The sequence below is a fragment of the Cetorhinus maximus genome, chromosome 18 (assembly GCF_964194155.1).
Source record: "Cetorhinus maximus chromosome 18, sCetMax3.hap1.1, whole genome shotgun sequence".
Classification (NCBI taxonomy): domain Eukaryota; kingdom Metazoa; phylum Chordata; class Chondrichthyes; order Lamniformes; family Cetorhinidae; genus Cetorhinus; species Cetorhinus maximus.
The window spans coordinates 6,499,796-6,517,499 of record NC_135896.1 but is presented as its reverse complement, the minus strand read 5'-3'; the positions used below and the strand labels follow the sequence as shown (position 1 = coordinate 6,517,499).

The following is a 17,704-nucleotide window of genomic DNA, read 5'->3' as shown; positions in this document are numbered from 1 at the left end:
TCGCTGGAATCATTACCCCACGCTGGATCATCCAAGCATGTTGGCGGGAAAACACACTGGTGCAGAACATGTCTTGACAAGTGTGAAGTGTAGAGGTCGGGACTCATTGTCAGGGCCTTGCCCACATCGCGGACTCCGAGGAGCAGAAGATGCTGGAGTCTTACGTGCAGCTGTCCTTGGCTGGAAGCACTGAGAGGTGTGCGCTTGGCTGCACTTTGAATATGGCGCCCGGCATGAAGAAGCGGCAAGGTGATGGAGTGGCGGGCGAATGAGAGCCTGCCCGCCATCGTAACGGCATGTTTCCCGGGAATGCATGATCAATGAGGCGGGATTGGGATGATATGGTGTGAAAAGCTGCCATTGCAGGTGGCAGGAAAAACATCCTTTTTCTCGTCCGCTACCGCACTTAGTGCAAATCTGGGGCGATTCTGCCCATCATTTTCAGGTTGGCAGACTGCTACTAGTGGGGTACCACAAGGATCAGTACTAATGAATTAAATGAAGGGACCAAATGTAATGCATCCAAGTTCGCTGATAATAAAAAGTTAGGTGGGAAAGTAAATTATGAGGAACACGGTCTGTAAAATGACGTGAGCAGATCAATGTGAGATTATTCACTTTTGTAGGAAGAATAGAAAAAAAACAGAACTTAAAAAAATAGTGACGAACTGTTAAATGTTGGTATTTGGAAGGATTTGTTGGTCCTTGTACACAAACCACAAAAAGTTAACACGCAGACACAGCAAGCACTTAAGGCGGCAGACGGTACGTTGGCCTTTACTGCAAGGGCTTTGGAGTACAAGTTAAAGTGGCCGTTAAAGTTAGACATTATTGCTCTGTAACAATGTAAGTCTATTGAGGGAAGTATTATAAGCTACTTCAACTGCAATCTACTAGTGTTTAAAGGGGTTAGGTGGGGGGTAAAAGTACAGGCAGTGAATCTATGCAAACACAGGTTGTAAAAACACTACAGGATAAAATAAAAATCTGACCAGCTATCTTTGAAGAACATTGAGTACTATGCTTATCGTTTGATGACTTTGTACGGCAGTCAAATAGAAGAAGCTTTGATCTAACTACAGATCAAAGGAAAAGGCTCACTGCCAGTGCAGAAAGCACTGGAGTTAGCTTAAAAAATAGCATGTGCATATTTGTGTCTTCAGTAACTGTCTTCGTTATATAGCTTGCATGTGGCAATGTTAATGGTAGTTTATCAAACTCTGAGTATTTTTAAGGGGGAGAGGACGGAGGAAGAGGCAGGAAAGGGGAAAGATACAAAGTTAGGAGTGACGCCTACAGCAAATTTCCTGAAAATCTTAGACCAAGCTAGTGTGTAATCAAGTGGAAATAGATTCAATCTTGAAAAGGGTTCAAACAATTTATTTTCTCAAACTGTAATGGCAAGATTAGGTATATCAAATCACCTGGGATAAACTGGTGGCCAAGACATCCAACCATGGAGCAATCACGGGCTAACACATCCTTGTCAAATTCAAACTTAGTAATGGTTCATACTGGCATGGTATGAAAATTAATGCACATGTGTAGCTATCAACTGTATCCAGCAGCCTGTTTCTGAACATTCTCATACTTAGTGACAATGCAAGTACACTCATATTGACTTTTATTAGATAAAATGTTAATCTAGGCACTATGGAGCAGTCCTTTGAGCATTAATTTAGGGATTTTGTGAATGTATTAATCATAAAAGCTATAAAGGGATGTGTTAAGCACTTCTGTGCAACGATGGACACAGTTTGAATGCCAACCCACTCCAAAAATGTTTATATGAGACCCTTGGAGATTGTCATTACAATTCCGTCATTGTAATGGGACTCAAAATGGCATGTCTTGTCAAAAACCCCAAAGCCCAGGCGGCTGGGAAACTACTTGGGTTTCCTGCAAGCTTGGATTCCAGAATCACAGACTAATACATTTCTGACCTTCGCAGAGTAAATAATAAAAAAAAATATAACGGCATGCATGGTTATAACTTTGTGGAATTATCAGTAGCTGTGTCTGAGTACTTCGACAGTAACAATAAATTCAGATGTTTTATTTAAACCTAACTGAGGATCATTTCAAAAGTGTGCCATAATATATATTTTATTTGATGCTGGCAGTGAACAAATATATTCTGTTTGTGCTATTAGGGATGTGGAAGATATTAAATGGGTAACTTAAAAATTTACTTATTCCACAAGTAAAGGAAATAGCATCATATTTCGAGCATTGAAGTGAAAGGTCTCCGTCATAAGTGGAACACACATCATCATTAGCCTTTGATGTAGGATTCTATTTGGACAGCGTGCATTTCAGTCTCATGCTATTTTATTTGAAAACATTAGATAAGCTTCTGTTATTTGGCAGAATTTTAATTTTTTTTCTTATCACATGTATAAGTGCATTGTAATAAATCATAGAATGATGGAGCACAGGAGGAGGCCAGTTAGCCCATTGTGTGCCAGCTCTGCAAACCAGCAATTCAGTTACTCCAACTCCTCTGCTCTTTCCCCATAATCCGGCTTCCTTTTACCTTTTTTAAGTATCTATCCAATTCCCTTTGTAAGTTACTATTGAATCTGCTTCCATCGCTCTTTCAAGCAGCGCATTCCAGATCATAATAACTCACTGTGGAAAAATGCTTTTTCTCATGTCTTCTCTGGTTCTTTTGCCAATTATCTTAAATCTGTGTCTTCTAGCCCTTCTGCCAGTGGAAACGATTTCTCCTTATTTACTATATCAAAATACTCCCAAGTTTTTGAATACCTCTATCAAATTTCCTCTTAAGCTTCTCTGCTTTAAGGAGAACATCCCTGTCTCTCCATGTAACTCAAGTCTTTCATCCCTGGTACCACTTTGGCAAATCTCCTTTGCACCTGCTCTAAGGCCATGACATCATTCCTAAACATGAAATGCTCAGAATTGACCATAATAATCCAGCTGGGACCTAACCAGTACATAATTTCCTTGCTTTTTTACTCTTTGCCACTAGTTATAAGGCAAGCTTTCCATATGCCTTAACTGAAATACAGAAGCAAAATATTGCAGATGCTGGAAATTTGAAATAGCAGAATGATCATTGACCTGAAACTTTAACTCTGTTTTTCTGTCCACAGATGTTGCCTGATCTGCTGAGTATTTCCAGCATTTTCTGAAAATGTATGCCTTTTAACAGCCTTTTCAATTTGCGCTGCCATCTTCAAAGATATGTACATATAGCCCCAGATCTCTCTGTTCCTGCACGCTCTTTAAAATTATACAATCTCATTTATGATCCTGTTATGATTCTTCCTACTAAAATGAATCACTTCACATTTCTCTGTGCTAAATTTCATCTCATGCATTCACCCACTTCACCAGTCTGTCTGTCCTCCTGAAGTCTGTTATCAACTTCACTCACTATTTACTACATTTCCCAGTTTTATCTCATCTGAAAACTTTGGAAATTATGCCCTGTATATCTAAGTCAAAACACTCAAGAGGTTTAATATCTCATATGAAAGAGGGCATCGCCAACACTGCAGCATTCCATCAGTACTGCATTAAAGTATCAGCCTAGATTGTGTACTCGAGTGTCTGAAGTAGGGCTTAAACTCACAACTTTGAGTCAGAGACAAGAATGCTATCCACTGAGCCATGACTGAATCAAATCTGTGGGATTCCAGGTCAGAATGTAGGACTGGTTAAGAAATCGGATAAAAATAGCAAACAAGAACATTTGAGAAACATAATGACAGGGTTGGAAATGGGAGAGAACAGTGTTAAATGAAGGGGTCAATGCATGGTCCCTTGCTACTTCTTCTTAATACATAAATTACCTGCATGTACAAACCAATTGTAAGCTTCTTAAATTTGTAGCTGTGACTAAAATATAGGGTTGGATTTTTGTCTCCTGGTGGAACCGGGAATCGGGATGGAAAAGTCAAAAATTTAGGATTTTTGACTGCTAATTCCAATGTGCTATTTTTCCTGTGGATAGGGAAGGCTTTCAGTCCAAGACCTGCATGCACGTCTTCTGATGTCGGGGTTGCCATTGTGAAGGCCATAGGAAATTTAAATTTCCATTCCCACACTATTTTCATATGCTGCTCTGGATTTTAGCAGTCCTAAAAAAACTCCACCAGGTTTGTGAATTCGTGACCACTGGGGGAAGCCCGCTGAGGAGTCTGGAACACTCTGACAGTTAAGTGTTAAATGTTTTGAAACTTTCAAATGTCACTATTATATGCTGTATTGCAGTGTATATATGTTATTAATGCAGCAATTAATCACAGGGCTCTGTCCTGCAAAGATAAGTTGACCATTACATTGACCACCACTGTGTAAGTGTTGACATGCTTTACAGTACTTTTCCCAATTGAGAAAGTGACACAATGCATTCAAAAGTGTAGAAAAATGTGCTGGGAAACTCACCTTTCATGTTTTGGACTGAGATTTAAATGTCCAGCAATATTTAGTTTTGAAATAATTAGCCCTGCTGTTGAACTTAAAAATCCAAGCACTCATGTTGGATCCAGTGCCCTGGTTTGTTGGGGCTAAAGGATCCGGGTTGCACATTTGTTTCAGGGTGACCGAGTTGATACCAAGACAGAGAAGGTCTGTAGACCGTTCTTAGAAGAAACACATTCTGTTTATTTACAAAAGGAACTCAGCAGTTACACTTGTGTGCTTACAACTCAAAACTCTGTCTTCACTCTTCACACTCTTATTTAAGAGTGCTGACTACCGAGGTAGCCTGTGCTACTCTCTATTGGGTGCCAAGATCATGTGATATTACATTACAACATTTGTCTGAAAGGTATATTACACATCAGATTATTGTATCTCTCCCCCTTTACCCAGAAATACATTTTACAATTTTTCTCAAAATATCAAATTATTCACACAGGTAAATAGTTTACAAAGTCAGTCTTTCTGAGGGTTTCCTTATGCGTGTAGAACGCCTCAGCTTTACAGCTTCTGATGTTTTATCACTGTAGTTGTCTGAGCATCTGGTTTTTCAGTAGGTATCTGCAAATCTGTTTCTTCGACTCTTTCAGGTACAGTCAGCTCTTCAGACACATCTGTAATCAGTTGAGTTTTTTCAACAGCAGACGTTGATTAGTCACGAACACTGGTGGAATCATTTCTGGGTATTTTGTTTCTCCTCTTATATGATTCACATGTCTCGGATGACTCGATCTTCCACTTTCACATGGTAGGAAGGAGGTCCTGTTATTGCACTTATTTCACCAAACAACCATGTTGGTCCTTCTCTAAAATCCTTCACAAATATTTTCTCTCCTATGTTAAACGTCCTGTCATGATTGTGACAGTCATGTCCAATTTTCTGACTTCCCTAACTTCTTTCCACCTTCCCCTCCCAAGTTTGGTATACTTAACCTCAATCTCGAGTGGAGACAGCACTTCATCAACAATTCCGCAGGTCTGACACCTGTTGTCGTAAGAGGGGTGGTTCCATAATGGAAAAGAAAACATGCTAATTTAGTCGCTATAGAATCTCCAGACAATATTTTCATACCAGATTTGAACGTCTGAACTGCTCTCTCAGCCAGTCCATTTGAAGAAGGGTGGTATAGTGAAGTTTTCACATGAGTAATACCATTGAGGCTGATAAATTGGTGAAATTCAGCACTTGTAAATACTGTTCTATTGTCTGAAACGACCACTTCAGGTAGTCCTTGATTGCGAAAATCTGTTGTAGCTTGTCTATTGTAGCAGATGTCAGCGACCTCATTTCATATATGTCCATCCATTTTGAGTATGCATCGAAGATAATTAGAAACATTGTTCCCATAAAAGGTCCCACACAGACAATGTGTACTTGCACCCATGGCCTTCCTGACCACTCCCAGGGGTGTGACGGAGCTGTTGAACGTATTTTTTCTTCTTGCTGACACTGCATACAACTTCTCACTAAGTTTTTTATTTTTCCATCCATCCCAGGCCGCCATAGATAGCTACATGATACTGCCTTCATTCTGAAAATTCCGGGATGTGCAACTGTGAAGTTCAGATAACAATGGCTTTCGTATTTTGGAGGAACAATCAATCAGTCGTGCTCCCCACAATAAGATACCTTCCTGGCTGGTTATTTCGTATCTTCTCTGGAAATACGGTTTGATTTAATCAGATTCTTGTTCTTGTGACCAACCATGAAGAACTTGATCTCGCACTTTGGATAAGATGGGGTCTCGATTTGTCCAATCTTTAATCTGTCTAGCACATATCGGTGATGAGTCTAGGAAGTTCAATAATAAAACGAATTCTTGAGGAATTGGAACATCCTCATCTTTTACTTACATGGGCAAACGACTGAGTGCATCTGTGTTTTCAATTTGACTTCTGGGTCTATGAATGAAGATATACTCATACGCTGCCAAGATCAATGCCCATCTTTGTATGCTTGCTGAGGTCATAGGGGGTATAGCCTCGTCTTCGCTGAACATCCCAATAATGGCTTGTGATCCGATATGATAGTAAAATGATGATTGTGTACATATCGGTGAAACTTCTTAACACCAAAAATGATTGACAGGCCTTCTTTATCTATTTGAGAGTACCCTTTTTCTGCTGTATTGCGTATTCTCGATACATATCCTACAGGTCGTTCTGATCCATCATCCATTCGATGGGAAAGCACTGTTCCCGCTCCATAGGGAGATATGTCACACGTTAACACCAACTCTTTTTGGGTCAAATTGTACTAGAGGTTTAGATGATTGTGATGACTGTTTCACTTTTCTGAAAGCTTCTTCCTGTGGTGTTTGCCAAGGCCATCGCTGGTTTCTCTTGAGCAATTAATAAAGTGGCGTCAGTTCTGTCGACAAATTAGGCAAGAAGTGTCCATAGTAATTGATCATCCCCAAGAATGATTTTAGTCGGATGTATGCTTTGGCGCTGGCGCTTCTCTAATGGCTTCCACTTTATCTTCAACTGGATGTAGGCCTTGTGAATCTACCTTGTGACTTAGGTAAGTTACCTCTTTCGCTTGGAATGTGCACTTTTCTTTTTGAGGGATTTGGGGGTCCTTGTGCATGAATCCCAAAAAGCTAACATACAGGTTCAATAGGTAATAGGGAAGGCAAATGGAATGTTGGCCTTTATTTCAAAGGGAATGGAGTGTAAAAATAGGGAAGTCTTGCTAGAACTTTACGAGGCACTAGTTAGACCACACCTAGAATACTGTGAACAGATTTGGTCCCCTTATCTAAGGAAAGATATACTAGCATTGGAGGCAGTTCAGAGAAGATTCATTAGGTTGATCCCGGGTATGGAGGGATTTTCTTATGAGGAGAGGTTGAGTAGGTTGGGCCTGTACTCATTGGAGTCTAGACGAATGAGAGGTGACCTTATTGAAACATATAAGATTCTTCGGGGGCTTGACAGGGCAGATGCTGAGAGGTTGTTTCCCCTTGTGGGAGAGTCTAGGACCAGAGGTCATAATCCCAAAGTAGGGGTGGCCCTTTAAAACAGAGATGAGGAGGAATTTTTTCTCTCAGAAGGTAGTTAATCTGTGGAATTCTTTACCGCAAAGGGCTGTAGAAGCTGGGTCGTTAAGTATATTCAAGGCTGAGATAGACAGATTTTTAATCAGGAAGGGATCAAGGGTTATGGGGATAAGGCAGGAAAGTGGAGTTGAGGATTATCAGATCAGCCATGATCTCATTGAATGGCGGAGCAGACTTGATGGGCTGAATGGCCTACTTCTGCTCCTAGATCTTATGGTCCACCCCGTGAAAAACATTTCAAAACTTCTTCCAAGTTCATCAAATGTTCCTTTTCAGCAAGTCCAGTCATGAGAATGTCATCCAAATAAACTACAAAGTGGGGCAGTCCCTGTAGTGAACTGTCCATGGTTCTTTGGAATATGGTGCAAGCTGAAGGTATGTCAAAAGGTAAACGGGTGTATTGGTACAACCCTTTGTGTGTATTAATGGTGACAAACTTCCGGGAGGCCTTCTCTAATTCTAATTGTTGATAAGCATGACTCATATCAAGCTTCGTGTAGGCAGTTCTACCTGCCAGTTTAGCACACAAGTCTTCAGTTTTTGGTATGGGTTGTCTATCTAACTTAGCCATTTCATTGACTGTTAATTTGTAGTCCCCGCAAATTCAAATGCTTTGGTCAGGTTTGAGAAAAGGTACAATTGGTGCTGCCCACTCTGAAAATTGCACTGGTTGTGTCGCTCCAAGTTTTTCTAATCTGTCCAGTTCGGCGTCTACCTTTTCCCACATTGCATAAGGTACTGGTCTTGCCTTCATGAATCTTGGTGTTGCCTCTGGGTCTACATGAATTTTGCTTGTAGCCCCTCAATCTTCCCAAGTTCATGCTTGAAAACTGAGGCATATTTTTGAAGTAGCTCTGATAGCCCATCAGTTCTCATTTGGAAGATTTCCATCCATTCCAATTTAATTTCTTTCAGCCAGTTTCATCCAAGCCGACTAGGTCCCTTGCCTGCTACCACAATAGGGTAATTTCACTGTTTGACCTCAGTGGTGTAGTGTGACTTTACATATGCCCTTGACTTGTATGTCTTCTCCTGTGTAAGTTTTCAATTTGGCATCAGTTTCTTCCAAACTTAGTTTACGTTCCCCATGATTCAGGTATTTAAAAGTATGCTCACCTATCACCGTAATGGCTGCTCCAGTATCCACCTCCATTCTGATAGGCCTCTCATTCACTCTCATGGTTACGTAGATAGGTTCTGTTCTTTCTACCTTTAAATTATATAACGAATAAATATCTGAATTTATTACTTCAGGTTTTTCAACGCTGAGAATCTTATTGGGTATTTGCTTTTGTCTGAAAGTTTGCCTAGTTCTATCTTTACAATGTCTCATGAGGTGTCCATTTCGATGACAGAAAAAACATTTTTAAACTGTGATTCATTACAAGGCTGTATGCTTCCATCTCTGTTACCATTATATCATGTTTTTACTGCTAAGTTATTTCTTTTAATTTGTCTGCTAGCAGTGGCTGCTTCTCTCTTCTGAGTAAAGCTTTGCGCTTTAGCGCTCTTTTTGCCTGAGGCTCCCCGCCCAACATGGAGGACAGCGCCATTTTGCACTCCCTGTATGGCTTTGAGTTTCGCACAGCACTTTCCATTGCCAGAGCGGTTTCCAATGCCTTCTGAAAATCTAAGCTTGTTTCAGACAGTAATCTCTTCTGAATCACATCTTCATTTATACCGCACACCAAACGATCTCTAAGCATATCATTGATAGATGTACCAAACTTGCAATATTCAGTTAATTGTTTCAGACTTGCCACATAACAAGCAACTGTCTCCCCCGCGGCTCTATTCCTTGAGTTAAATTTGAACCGTTGCATCATCACCGACGGCTTGGGATGGTAATGAATCTTTACGAGGTTCTCTAGGTCATCAAAACTTTTCGAATCTGGGGCATTGGGTACCAACAAATTTCAAATTAACCCACATGTCTTACTCCCACATGTGGATAAGAGGATTGCGTTCTTCTTCTCCCCTGCGATGTTGTTCGCCCCAAAGAAGAATGCGAGGCATTCAACATAATGAGACCAGTCGTCCGAGGTTGGATCGAAGGGTTCAACTCTTCCAAATTGCGGCATGCTCTGAGCGGATTGCTTCGACGGTCAGGAAGGAGGTTTCTCTTTACTTACAATAACCGTGCGAGATGCGGCCTGATTTTGGTTCTTCTGATTTCCTTCGCTCTTTCTTGCTTATTACCTCGTCCTTCTGTGTCTTTTCTTGCTTTTTACTCTCATCGCCTGTTTGTTTGATCCAGTACCCTGGTTTGTTGGAGCTAAAGGATCTGGGTCACACGCTTGTTTCAGGGTGATGGAGTTGGTACCAAGACAGAGAAGATCTGTAGAACGTTCTTAGAAGAAACACATTCTGTTTATTTACAAAAGGAACTCAGCAGCTATACTTGTGTGTTTACAACTCAAAACTCTGTCTTTATTCTTGAAACGTGAACTCAAGACTATTGACCACCAAGGTAGCCTGCACTACTCTCTATTGGGTACTAAGATCATGTGATCTTACATTACGACATTTGTCTTAAAGATATATTACACATCAGATTACTACAACTTGCTACAATCCATTGATTGACAGGCAATCTGCTTTGAAATGGAAATGAACACCATCTGTAGCTTAAAAAAGGCCATCTGGTGTTTCAGTTTCAATGGACTGCATTGTTGACACTTCCTACTGTTTGTGTTGATAGCTGAGGCTATTCTGAATGCTTGGCTGAGTTTCAAAAGGTCCAAAACCACTTATCTCAGTAGGGGGACAGTGTTCACATTTTGATTAGCAGTTTTAAAAGGTTTCTAAGGAATTATCATTTTTGATATTTTAATGGATTATTGTTTGTTTTTACAACAGATGACCACTTGAGGGGATTTGACTGGGGTTTATGGAGGAGTTTCTTTCAGTAAGAAGTGTCTTTGAATTTGACAACTCTATTAAATTATTAGAATTTTTAAAATGTCAATTTCAAAGATATACTGAGGTCTGCCGATTGTGGAAAATGGGGCAAGTGGCTATGGAGGATATGTGGGGTATGGGGACTATGAGGGGGCTTTTTAAAATTCGTTCATGGGATGCAGACATTGCTGACTAGGCCATCATTTATTACCTATCCTTAATTACCCTTGTTCAGAGGGCATTTAAGAGTCAACCACATTGCTGTGGTCTGGAGTCACATGTAGGCCAGACCAGGTAAGGATGGGAAATTTCCTTCCCTAAAGGACATTTGTGAACCAGGTGGGTTTTTATGACAATTGACAATGGTTTTGTGGTCATCATGGAGAGTATGAGGAGGCATGGGGGGTATGAGGGGGCATGGAGGGAGCATGTGGGTGTGTGTAATGGGTGTGTGTAGTGGGGGTGGGGGTTAAGGGGTATGGTCAGTGGGGGTGGGGGTGACTGTTAAGGAGGGACTATGTTGGAGACTTGGGCTGATGTCTCAGTGAATTAAGGAGGGCCTTCTAACTAGCCTGCCTTGCCACTTGCATTCCTCTGATGCTGCCTCGGGTCTTGGAAAACCCGAACCCTGCATGTCCACATCTCCGGGAGTTGAAAATATGGTGGGTATGGACAGAGGTGCCAGGCTCAGGTTTCCGAACTCGGGAAGTGGCCCAACTCACACTTCTCAAGCCCAACACTAGCCCAGAGAGTGCAAGAATATAGTTAAGATTTTGCAGGATTTAAATATGTCATGCAACTGGGTAGGTAAATGGCAAATTAAATATTATACTGACAAGTGTGTAGCATTGCACTTGGGAAAAAGAATGAGCAACATAAGTCAAGAGTGAAGGGAAAAATATTAGCATAGGGTGATTTTTAAAAGATTCCAGGAGTGACAAAACAATGTGCAAAAGCAATTAAGCAGCCCAAAACCCAGTGGCGAAGAGTTACTCAGTCAAAGTATATTCTCCCAGCACAATGGAAATCTGCCTAACATGACTCTGCCATTTTCTGGCAGCGGATATTGGTGGAGGAGCAGGTTGCTTATTAACATATTTAAATCAGTTTCCAATAGTGCGATTGTAAGCCTGATCTGAAATTAACTGGTACTGCATGAACAGGGTTCAAGAAACTTAGCAATTATGCCAAGTTTCTGGCTCCATCAAGCTAAATTACTCTTTTCTTGTGGGGAAGTAGAAGCAGGAGGGATTCCACAAGGATGCCTAAGGAAGGCTTCAGTTTCCTCTAGCCACAACCTCCAGCCTCCCCATTCCTGCCTTTTCCAATTGAAGGTCTCCATACCAACTAGCCCCGCCCACCAGTCTTCCTGATTGGTGGCGATCCTCGATCCTCCAAAGTGCGGCCAAACCCACCTTCTCCCCCAATGCAACCGTCTCAATCGCAGACCATCTCCCTGTCTAGCCCTCCTGATTGCAGGCCAGACTTCCACTTGGGTTGCTGCTGGGCTGGAGGCTGAGCTACAAGGTGTTCATGAGGTCCTGCCAATACAACCAAGCTTTATATTTTGGAAACTTTAAAAAAAACATTTTATTCCAATTTGATTTAAAAAAAAATTTTCCTACACTTAATGACTTACAAATAGTGTAAGATTCAGTAGTATGACAATATTCACAAATATGCAGTCCACATATAGGGTAAAACAAATTTCAGGAGCACAAGTATTTGACAATCATATTAACACACTCATTTCTGCACTACACACATAAGATCTTGTTTGTATCTGGTCTGATTTTGCACGTAAGCACTAATTATTGACATACAAATCTACAAATTTTACAATACTTGTATTTGCATGTGCTTTACACTGTGATATGTTCCAATTATTAAACTGTTAAAATTGTGTCTAATTACATTTTGGTGACTAAAGTTTTCTGATAGATTGCAGCTTACAGCTGAATCTCAATAGTAGCTCTGCACTGCTCATAAAATATTCAAATATAACTCTCACATCTGACATTTAACTACGCAGGAACCATTGTGTACCCACTTGTACAATTTACATGCAGTAAGATGTATTTACATAAACTTGTGCTTATCTAGGAAAACACATCACAAATCAGCTATAGATTTTCAGCAGTTGCAAGGCACTACTGACCTGACTTTGACGGTGGGTGGGTAAACTGCCCTACTGATCAGTCTGGGGGTTCACAGTTCCACTAACATGACTGTGGGTACACAGCCCCACTGATCCGACTGGGGGTACACAGCCCCATTGATCCGACTGGGGGGTACGTAGCCTCACTGATCCGACTCGGGGTACACAGCTTCACTGATCGGGGTGTACGTACAGAGCCCCACTGATCAGTCTGGGGGTACAAAGCCCCACTGATCTGACTGGGGATACAAAGTGCTTGATTCGTATTGCAGGTTCACATGGTTCCTAATCTCCTTGTAGCCATTTAATCTCTGGCCAGGTGGATGATTATTACACACGGCAGAAACAACTTGCAGATAAGATGATAGATTTCTTCATGGCACTTTTCTCCCTCCTCACTGCCCCCACAAAACCCAAAAGCAGTTATTATGGCAAACTGTAACCTAAATTATAAAAACATTCAAAATATACCTCGAACAGGTTCTGCAAGGTGAACTAGTTGCAGGCAGTTTTAAGGTCACACACCACCACTGCCTCAAAACATTCACTCCCTCCACTTTCCCCTTACCGTGCCTACAGTGTATGCTGTCTACACAACGCACAACAGCAAGTCAGCAAGGCTTCTTCACCAGCACCTCTGTAACTGGTGATCTCCAGGATTAGAAGGACAAGGGCAGTAAGTGCTTGGGAACATCTTTACCTCCAGGTTCCCTTCCAATTGAGTCTCACACGTGCACACACACGTACACGTGTACACACAGACACGTATCACCACCGCCACCACCATTGTTTCATTGTCACTGGGTCAAAATCCTGCAACTCACTACCTAACAGCAGAGTGGAAGTGCCTGCATCGCACGGACTTCAACAGTTCAGGAATCACCTTCTTAGGGATGGGCAATGTCAGCCTTGCCGGTGATCCTCACATACCGTGAATGCATTAAAAAAGAAACTCAGCTGAGAGCACTGGAAGGAGAATGGCCCCCAAGCATGTTTGTCCCTAGCCAACTGCTAGGATTTGCAACCCTCTTTGTGATGCCCTGACTGATGTTCCATTCTCTCCTAGTCTGGAAAAGAATATGAAGATTCGGTATAAAAAATGACAGAGCCAGGAGGCAGTAGCTCATGATGCAAGCCATCACTGTTCCACTGTGCAGGCCCAACAACAAATGCAGAGGAGCCCTGCTGATGGCATAAAAGTGTAAACAAAGCAACGTCTACTTGAATCTGAGGCGAATCAGTGAAATCAGCAAATGACAATTCCAGGTAAACAAGGAATACAAGTTATGTGTACGATCTGGTACTTTGATATTCAACGCATTACCAAAGGCCAATGGTAATCTTACTCCATTGAGCCACACAGGCTTAAAGATTTGTCTGATTTTGAACATGGTTTGAGAAAAATATTACTGTAGTAAAATATATCAAATTCACACCATTGTTAAACACTGCTCTCTCAATCTAATATTTGATATTAATTTTGAACACACACCATTTGATCTCATCAATGCATTCTACATGTTGCTACAAGAAAGTTAAAAGAAACACTTACTTCATCTATTAGAAACTCTTTACTGAGTCCAAAATCTGTTAGAACCACGTGACCATTACTGTCGAGAAGTATATTCTCCAGTTTAATGTCTCGATATATAATTCCAAGCTGTGGAAAACACACAGTAAGCAAAAATTACAGATATAGGAACCTTTTTTCCACAGTATTGTATTTTAAAAACTTGAAACCTTATGTCTCTTATTTTTGCAGAGCGGTTTGTCTACTTTTAAAATTTTTTACTATAAGCTGCAGGCAACACTTCTACACCATTTCAAATAGTACCTCCATCTCTTGACAGCCCTATCATCTACCATGCATTACTTCTGGTATAATCCTTCACAGTGAGTGTGCACAAGCTCCTTGACCAACTTGGTCATCATGACCAAGTCTGATACTGCCCTCACCCAAGGTTCAATTTGTGGACTTCCAACATGGAATGCTGGATAGCGATCAAGAACAGAAAGCCTGACCAATTTCACTTCCCTAGCCCAGATACCAAGACCAATGTAGCATCCCCATTACTGTTCCAACTGAGAACAGGGATCAGCATAATTTGGGAATCAAACCTAGGATCTTCCTACACTATAATAGTGACTACGCTTCAAAAAGCTCTTCATTGGTTGTAAAGCACTTCAGGACATCCTGATTTCATGGAAGGCACTATATAAATGTAAGTCTTTCATTCTATGACTGCATGGCTTAGCTACTGATTCATTTTTAATTAACACATTTTCAGTAATTATGTCACATGTGTATCCTTCAGTGGTGATCAGTGTTTGTCAAGAAATCACTGCCTTTCTAAAATGAAATCTAAAATGGAATCAAAACCAGCCCATGTTTTTATAGCGTTAGTTTCATCTCCGAGGTCAGTTAAGAAAATGGAGCCTGGAACGAGAAAAGGTCAAATTAGTCTACAAACCTCCATCTTTCCATAGTTAATGGATTACAACTTCAATTAAGGACTCTCTATCCACCCAAGATTTTAATGCTGCAGTTTGTATTTACAAATAAGCTGGCTGTAGCTAGTGCAGCAAAGAGGGTGTTGTGCCAAGACAGTCAAAATTAGGTATGTAATACAATGAACATTATTATAGAGTTTGGGGCTACATACTTGAGTAGGATCTGAGGGAATAAGTCATCTGGTTTTGACAGGAATCGCTCAAGGGATTTACATGGATGTAAATCAAATGCATAAAACTGAAAATGCTGGAAGCACACAGCAGGTCAGTCAGAATCTGTGCAGAGAACCTTAACATTTCAGTTGCAAACCCTCATTAAATTTGAGAAATTAACAAGCATTGTAATAGAATTAGGACAATGCATAAGGGAAGGAAAAACCAGGAAAGAAAGTAGAGGTGGAATGATCTGTAGCCTACTTTAAAGAGACAAAAAAAATGGAAAGATGACGGAGATAATCTTTATATCAGACAATGGAAAGAAGTGTTAAAAGAAATTGACACTGGAGGCCTTCTTCTGTGCCATGATGACTACAGAAACAAGAGTATGTGTGAATACTTCTAAGGTATTAAGAGATAATAATGAGTGACATAAAACTGTAAACACTGAGAACTGAGTAAAAGAACGCTGCATTTATATATATATGCCGAAGGACATTTGAAAATAAAACAGCAGAAAAAATTGCAAAATAGGCAACCTCTAAGAAACAGGCCAACATCAACGGCCTAGAAAACAAGTTGGACTGATTGGCCCAAACATTTAGGGATCCATTTGATAAGGAGGTGGTACTGCGGGATGAGAAAATGGAAAACACAGTGCCCTTACTTCAAAAAGGGTTCCAGAAAACTTTAACACTCATGTAACACATATTGAAGATTCTACAAACTATTGCCAAGGCCAAGCTGGTGGAACACTTAGGAAGGTTAAGTCTATGTGGTAAGAGTAAGCCTAGATGTTCAAAAGGAGTCATTCATGGACAATTTAACAAACTTTTTTTGATGAAGTAACTAAGTGAATCGCCTTGGGATATTTTACTATGTTAAATGCAGGGGTATGCGAGATTCCTCAGTGATCGGTATTAGGTGTTGGTACTCCCAACACTTTTATAAACGATCTGGATGAGGCAGTTGGTAGATTTAACAATAATTTGCATTTATATAGTGCCTTTAATGTAGGGAAGTGTTGCAATGCACATTACAGAGGCATTGGAGTCGTAAAGTTATTGAGTCATTTTGGCATAGATAGAGGCTATTCATCCACTGAATCACAGAATCACAGTGCAGAAGAGGCCCTTCGGCCCATCGAGTCTGCACCAACACGTGAGAAACACCTGACCTACCTACCTAATCCCATTGACCAGCAGTTTGTCCATAGCCTTGAATGTTATGACGTGCCAAGTGCTCATCCACGTACTTTTTAAAGGATGTGAGGCAACCCGCCTCCACCACCCTCCCAGGCAGTGCATTCCAGACCGTCACCACCCACTGGGTGAAAAAGTTTTTCCTCACATCCCCCCTAAACCTCCTGCCTCTCACCTTGAACTTATGTCCCCTTGTGACTGACCCTTCAACTAAGGGGAACAGCTGCTCCCTATCCACCCTGTCCATGCCCCTCAATCTTGTACACCTCGATTAAGTCGCCCCTCAGTCTTCTCTGCTCCAACAAAAACAACCCAAGTCTTTCCAACCTCTCTTCATAACTTAAATGTTTCATCCCAGGCAACATCCTGGTGAATCTCCTCTGCACCCCCGCCAGTGCAATCACATCCTTCCTATAATGTGGTGACCAGAACTGCACACAGTACTCCAGCTGTGGCCTCACCAAGGTTCTATACAACTCCAACATGACCTCCCTACTTTTGTAATCTATGCTTCGATTGATAAAGGCAAGTGTCCCATATGCCTTTTTCACCACCCCACTAAGACGCCCCTCCGCCTTCAGAGGTCTATGGACACACACACCAAGGTCCCTTTGTTCTTCAGAACTTCCTGGTATCATGCCGTTCATTGACTACTTCCTTGTCAAATTAATCCTTCCAAAGTGTATCACCTCACACTTTTCAGGGTTAAATTCCATCTGCCACTTTTCTGCCCATTTGACCATCCCGTCTATATCTTCCTGTAGCCCAAGACACTCAACCTCACTGTTAACCACCTGGCCAATCTTTGTGTCATCTGCAAATTTACCAATCCTACTCCCCACATAGTCATCTATGTCAATTATATAAATGACAAATAATAGGGGACCGAGCACAGGTCCCTGTGGTACGCCACTGAACACTGGCTTCCAGTCACTAAAGCATCCTTCTGTCATCACCCTCTGCCTCCTACAACTAAGCCTATTTTGAATCCATCTTATCAAATTACCCTGTATCCCAAGTGCCTTTGCCTTCTTTATAAGTCTCCCATGTCTGACCTTGTCCATATAAACTACATCAACTGCACTACCCTCATCTACACACCTGGTCACCTTCTCAAAAAATTCAATCAAATTTGTTAGGCATGACCTCCCTCTGACAAAGCAATGCTGACTATCCCTGATCAAACCTTGTCTCTCCAAGTGGGGATAGATACTCTCCTTCAGAAATTTCTCCAATAGTTTCCCTACCACTGACGTGAGACT

At 41.2% G+C, this 17,704-nt stretch overlaps 1 protein-coding gene across 3 annotated transcripts in view; it reads right to left on the bottom strand.

Moving 5' to 3' along the window:
• Positions 1–17,704, bottom strand: part of rps6ka5 (ribosomal protein S6 kinase, polypeptide 5) — a 227,051-nt gene that overhangs the window by 85,401 nt on the left and 123,946 nt on the right. For all 3 annotated transcript variants that reach the window (XM_078562015.1, XM_078562017.1, XM_078562016.1), the window contains one exon: positions 14,126–14,233. In XM_078562015.1, coding sequence (XP_078418141.1) covers positions 14,126–14,233 — 108 coding nt within the window. The remainder of the gene's footprint in view (positions 1–14,125; positions 14,234–17,704) is intronic.